Source organism: Cariama cristata, unplaced genomic scaffold (genome assembly GCF_000690535.1).
Source record: "Cariama cristata isolate BGI_N322 unplaced genomic scaffold, ASM69053v1 scaffold31960, whole genome shotgun sequence".
Taxonomy (NCBI): Eukaryota; Metazoa; Chordata; class Aves; order Cariamiformes; family Cariamidae; genus Cariama; species Cariama cristata.
This window is the reverse complement of record NW_009596854.1, coordinates 6,071-12,074: the sequence shown is the minus strand read 5'-3', so window position 1 is coordinate 12,074 and position 6,004 is coordinate 6,071. Positions and strand designations below refer to the sequence as shown.

General features: G+C 51.4%; 1 protein-coding gene across 1 annotated transcript; it reads left to right on the top strand.

Annotated features, from left to right (window-relative positions):
• Positions 1-478: 478 nt before the first annotated feature.
• Positions 479-4,841, top strand: CDC20 (cell division cycle 20). The gene is made up of 9 exons (XM_009707741.1): positions 479-625; positions 1,378-1,474; positions 2,003-2,131; positions 2,491-2,687; positions 3,038-3,132; positions 3,476-3,707; positions 3,815-3,940; positions 4,108-4,225; positions 4,563-4,841. Exons 1-9 carry the CDS (start codon positions 554-556, stop codon positions 4,739-4,741), a joined length of 1,245 nt encoding a protein of 414 aa, XP_009706043.1. The 5' UTR covers positions 479-553; the 3' UTR covers positions 4,742-4,841.
• The last annotated feature ends 1,163 nt before the right edge of the window (positions 4,842-6,004 follow it).

Genomic DNA, 6,004 nt, shown 5'->3' with positions numbered 1-6,004 from the left:
GAAGGTGGGTGGGTGGGCTACGCCGCCTGGCTCCTGGGAGTCACCTGCCGCCTTCTCCCCAGCACGAGGTGGGCAGAGCTCTGTGCCCTGGGGCTGGGTGAACTGCTGATCCCACCGCTGAGCCCTGCCGGCACAGCCGTGTGTTGGGACAAGTCTAGGTAAGACTGTCCACTGACGGCTTCACATACTGTAACAGTATTTTTGCATCCTTCTCGATCTGTGAACTCTGGAATTGTTGCACTACACCCAAGGAGTTGTCTCCTGGCAGTTCCTAACTAGAGCTTAGTGCAGTTATACTGGGGGGGCTGTGCAAAAATATAAGTTAGTTTTGACTGAATGGCATGAGGTCTCTGAATCCTGCTTGCCTGGAACTTGTCTGGTAGGTGTGATGTGGAAGAGTGCTGGGTTTGCTGTCTCTTGAAAGCACTAATGCAGGCTGTTCAATGGCTGTAAGACAATATTTATGCATGTGAATGCAGGTAAATCTGGATCCAAAATCCAGAGCACCCCAACAAAGGCTGGGGGGGATCGCTACATTCCCAACCGCAGCACTATGCAGATGGAGGTGGCCAGTTTCCTCCTAAGCAAAGAGAATGACCCTGCTGAGGAGTCACCTACCAAGAAGGTGAGCATGTTGCTAAGTTATCATTACTACAATGATCATCACTACCACCTAATCCTTCCTGGACTTTTACAAGGAAGCAAACTGTAAGTTCTATCAAGTAGGCACATGGGGCTGACAGTCCTAGCCATCACTGCTTCCAGCTCTGGGGTTCAGGGGCCTGGGATGAGGTGGAAGCTGTAGAGCCTGCAGAGGGAACAGGTACGTAGCTGCTACACAGGAGCCCGAGTGTAGCTGCTCTGTAGGCTTGTCTCCCTAGGCACAGGGAAGAGTATAGAGCCTTACGCCTCTGCTTTCACTCCCTGTAGCCTGTGCTGCTTCTGGTGGCAAAATTCAACTTTGGGCTAATGAGGCTTTAAAATACAGAAGGGTATAGAGACACAAAGCTGTAAGCCTGTGCACAGTGAAAATGCTGGTGGTAGCTATTCTAGGACAATGTCTACATGGGGAGCTATTCTGGAATGTGTACACTGTGTACCAAAATGTGTTTATGAAGCATTTGGTCCTCCCTACTGGCAATGAGACACTAAACTTGCCACTATTCTGTACGAAAATGTGAGCAGGACAGTGTGCCAATGTCTGAGGAAAAAATACTTTGACCTGCATGTTTGTAGCCAACTCCCACAGCACAGCTGTACACCTCCTGATTCTAGGAGAAAGGGGGCTTAGGTGTGTGCTCTGCTGGCTGCAGTTTTAAGTGCAGCATGGACTTTGTGTTTCAAGTGCATCTTACTGAGGGTGGTTTGTCTCTGTAGGAGCAACAGAAAGCCTGGGCAGTGAATCTCAATGGCTTTGATATAGAAGAGGCCAAGATCCTCCGCCTCAGTGGAAAGCCACAGAATGCTCCAGAAGGTATGATACAGGGTCTGTGCGAGTTGACTCGGCTGGAGAGATTTGGGCAGGGGACCTGCAACGCAGAGGCCCTGTATGTGGACACTGGAGAGATCAACTGGCTTCCTCTCAGAGCTCCTATGCCTCCTTAGGGTTCCTGAGGTTGAGGGGCTGCATAACAGCTACAGTGAATTTATTTAGAATAGTTGAAATGACTGCCAGTTGCTCACTTGTACTGCAGGTGGCAAACCTTCCTGAGGTCTGCAAAAGCTTCAAACTCTCTGCTGTGCACTTCGTAGCTTAACTGTCACTAAACATAATGGAATACAGAAAACCAAGTGCTTGTCAGTTAAACTAGTTCCTGTGAATTAGGGAATTGGAGCTCACAGCAGTTCATACTGCCACTGATGTTAGCACACGGCGCTGTTCTGAGCCTCTCTCTTCTTTCAGGACTTAGTTTTCACCGGAAGGGATTTCTAGTTGGGCGAGCAGTGCTCAGCTGGGAGGAAACAGTAGCTCAGGTTAACAAATCTGTTCCTCTGCACACAGGCTATCAGAATAACCTGAAAGTGCTCTACAGTCAGAAAGTTACACCTGGATCCAGCAAGAAGAATGGCAGATACATTCCCTCAATGCCAGACCGGATCCTGGATGCACCAGAGATCCGCAATGACTATTGTAAGTAGGCTACAATGTTGAGTGCTGGGCATTGAGATCATTCTGTACTGGAGTGCAGTTCCTAGGACAGTGTAACTGGGCTGCTTCAGTGTCTTACACACACAGGCGGGCACAGACCCCTTCTAGAGTGTCCCTGTGTAGCCTTACAGGAACAGTGGTCCACAGTGCTGTGTAAGTGACTTGGATGGGGGCTACCTGACCCCGCTAGCTGGGCATGGTGACACCCAGAAGGCTGCCCCTTACCTGTATGTGTGCACACACACGCTGGGTGCAGGTGGAAGATCTGGCATCAGCACCGGTGAAGGGCAGGGCTCTCGAGGTAAGCGCAGCGTGACCCGCATTGCTTTTCCAAATTGTAGATCTGAATCTCATTGACTGGAGCTCTCAGAACTTCCTGGCAGTGGCTCTGGACAACTCTGTCTATCTGTGGAATCACACTTCTGGGGACATTATCCAGCTGCTGCAGATGGAGCATCCAGATGATTATGTTTCCTCTGTGTCATGGATTAAAGAAGGAAACTACCTTGCTGTTGGCACAAGCAATGCTGAGGTCCAGGTGAGTGCAGGAGTAAAACTAGAGGTGTTGTCTAGGGATTGCTGGAGCTGAGGGGCCTTGGGACAAAGGCTTGGCTAGCACAAGAAGGATGCAATGCACCCTGACTTGTCTTGACTGGCATGGAGTGGAAATGTCCACAGCCAGTGACCAACTGCAGCATGCAAGGCATGCTTTCAGGCTTTTCTGACACCTGGAGTTACCTTCCGTTCTGTAGGCACGAGATACAAATTATCTCTGCCCCCACACAGACAGGGTTGAATGCCAGAGCCTGTGCAGTGAGGTTCCTAGGGCAAAGGAACAGGGCTGGGGTTTCCTCATCCTCTGGAGAACTTACTGCTCTGCCTCTCTAGCTATGGGATGTACAGCACCAGAAACGCCTCCGAAATATGACCAGCCATTCTTCCCGTGTGTCCTCCCTCAGCTGGAACAGCTACATCCTCTCCAGGTAAAGCAGTGGGTGGGAGTGGGTGAAGGGCAGTGTCCAGCTGTTGCAGATCCCTATCCTAGATCTGCGAGTGGTGCAGGTTAGGGATGGCAGAGAGGAGTTTCTGTCCTGGCTTAGGATTCTCACTCAGCCTGTTCTGTTGGGAGAAGGCATCTCTTCTCTCTTGCCCTTTGTGCTGAAGTTGTGAAGAGCTGCTGTGGCTGCTTTGCTCATGCCAACAGGCCAGCAATGCTGGTAACACCCGTTGAAACCCAGTGGCAGGTACAGCAGTCTCGCAACAACACAAAAATGAATTTTGGTGAGAATCTGTGCCAGCCTGACCCTGCAAGCCTTCTCTCTGCAGTGGGGCACGGACTGGACACATCCACCACCATGATGTCAGAGTGGCTGAGCACCATGTGGCCACACTTGCTGGCCACACACAGGAGGTCTGTGGACTCAAATGGTCACTAGATGGCCGCTACCTGGCCAGCGGTGGCAATGACAACCTGGTGAACATCTGGCCATGCACCCAGGGGGACAGTGGAGACTTTGCTCCTGTACAGACCTTCTCTCAGCACCAGGGTGCTGTCAAGGTGAGTGCAGGGCTGCTGTGGGCACATGTCTGTGTGCAAGGCAGACATGCAGCACTGTGGGCACAGGTTGCCTCTTGCATCTTTTGGAATTAACCCTTTTCTCTCAGGCTGTGGCATGGTGTCCGTGGCAGCCAAATGTTCTAGCCACCGGCGGTGGGACTAGTGACAGACATATCCGCATCTGGAATGTGTGTTCTGGCACCTGCCTCAATGCTGTTGATACCCACTCCCAGGTGAGATGTGAACAGCTTGGAGATAAACACCTTCTGCTGGGACATCTATACAGAGCTGCTGGCTCTTGAGGCCCAGAGGCATGGGAAAGGAGGGGACCATGCTCGTCTCTGGGTGGTCAGCGTGAGCGCAAGCAGCTCTTCTTACCTGCATTACTGCCTCCTCCCAGGTCTCTTCTATCGTGTGGTCAACAAACTACAAGGAGTTCATTTCAGGCCATGGCTTTGCACAGAATCAGTTGGTTATATGGAAATATCCAATGATGGCCAAGGTCACTGAGCTTCGAGGTAGGCTGGGCTCTTTGCCTGGGCAAGGGAGGGCTGCTAGAGGCTGAAGGCCTATGTAATCCTTGGTCTGAGCAAACTGGTGGTGCCAGTGGACCCCTAGAGCACCACTGATGCAGAAGGGTGTCCAGGGGCATGCTGTGAGAGGGAGGCACTCCTTGTGGGCTTCTGAAGGAACACTGTTAACCCAAATGCATGCCTAGGGGGTGAATTCATGCTGCTGAATAGCACAGGGACAGCTGTCCAAGCTGGTGGGAGTAAACATGACCATTCTGGTAGAACCAGAGGGACCAGGGTGTGTGGTGATCAGCGCAGTCCTGACTGTATGCCTCTTCCTCAGGTCACACTGCCAGAGTCTTGAACATGACTATGAGCCCTGATGGTGCAACAGTGGCCTCAGCAGCTGCTGATGAAACACTGAGGCTCTGGCGCTGTTTTGAGATGGACCCCATAAAGAAGAAGGAGAAAGAGAAGGCAAATAGTGCCAAAAGCAGCATCATTCACCAGGGCATCCGATGAGTGCATGGGGCTGTTGGGGGGTGGCGGGGGGGGAACTTAGCTTTCACACTGTACAGTATTTTAAATGTTAATAAACTGCTTTAATTTGACTTTTTTTTTTTATGGAGTCTGATAGAAGAAAAGACTGTGGCTCACAGAACCAAGCCCCTCTTCCCTGAGGTTTGGGATCTGGGCAAGTGGAGCTCTTGTTCTTTAGGGCCAGTTTGCAGACAGCCTGAGTATAGCACAACCCTGAAGTCCCTGGAGATGAAGGATGCTGTGCAATGCTTGTTCTTCTCTGTCCCAGCTAAGGCAGATATGTCAGCTGCCACATCTTCATGCTGACCACAAGCACAGCAGCTTCACCACAGGGGGAAGCTGAAGCCTGGGTGACTTCCTAACCCTCCATGCCTGATCAGTGTGTCAAAACTGACACGTCCTGGGCTTCTAGCCCTGCAGCAGGGCTAGTAGGAAGTACCCCTGACTTGCCTCAGCTTCCACAGAGCAGTGAACCAGCTACAAACTGGCCCCTGCCTAAGGGAAGGCCCTTCACCCAGCTGCTGCCTGCTTTGGTGGGGAGGAACAAGTCTCATCTGAAAGCCCAGTCTGTCTGTGGCCCCAGATTCTGCTGTGTCCTGCCTCATGGCCAGGTGGGCCTTACTTTGCCTCTGCAGGCAACTACCACTGGTGATCACCTGTGCCAGAGCAGTCTGGGGACTTGTCCTTGGTAGTCTGTACTGTAGGGCTCACAGCACACAGCTGTTTTAGTTATGTTTGCGACACCTGGCCTCTGTGCTACAGCCAATGCTGCCTGCTCTTACAATGCTAGGGTAGAACAGTTACTTTTGTAGTGAGTTTAGTACCGAATTTAGGAGACAAATGCTATTGGGGAAAAAAGAAAGGCATGGCAGGGGCTGGAAACATACAGCAACAGCTGTAATCACCCCAAAGGCCAGAAAGGGGCTGGCAATGGTATGGAGCCTGATGCAGAACAAAAGGTTAGTTTACATTGCCACAGTCAGCTTGGATGTCATGCAAGAGGTTCCCAAAGCACAATCAATCCACTGCACAGCCCTTAAGTCATATATTCTTCCAGCAGCCCTGATCTCCCCTGCTCTCCTGGTGAGGGGAAGCCAAGGTGCCAAGCTGAGGCTACATGCAGGGATGAGCTGATGTTTTGTAGAGCTCAATTCCCCAGCATTTGGAAAAATGCATTTTCTCTGGGCTCAATTATGGGGGTGCAAGGTGCACGGAGCTTATTTGAGCCTTTACCCGAGCAAGAGC

Bases quoted from the DNA above. Each gene is read 5' to 3' on its own strand.
- CDC20 (XM_009707741.1), top strand. From the start codon at position 554: ATGCAGATGGAGGTGGCCAGTTTCCTCCTAAGCAAAGAGAATGACCCT. The intron at 1,475-2,002 runs GTATGATACAGG...CTCTGCACACAG, and splicing joins GCCACAGAATGCTCCAGAAG to GCTATCAGAATAACCTGAAA. The intron at 2,132-2,490 runs GTAAGTAGGCTA...TCCAAATTGTAG, and splicing joins AGAGATCCGCAATGACTATT to ATCTGAATCTCATTGACTGG.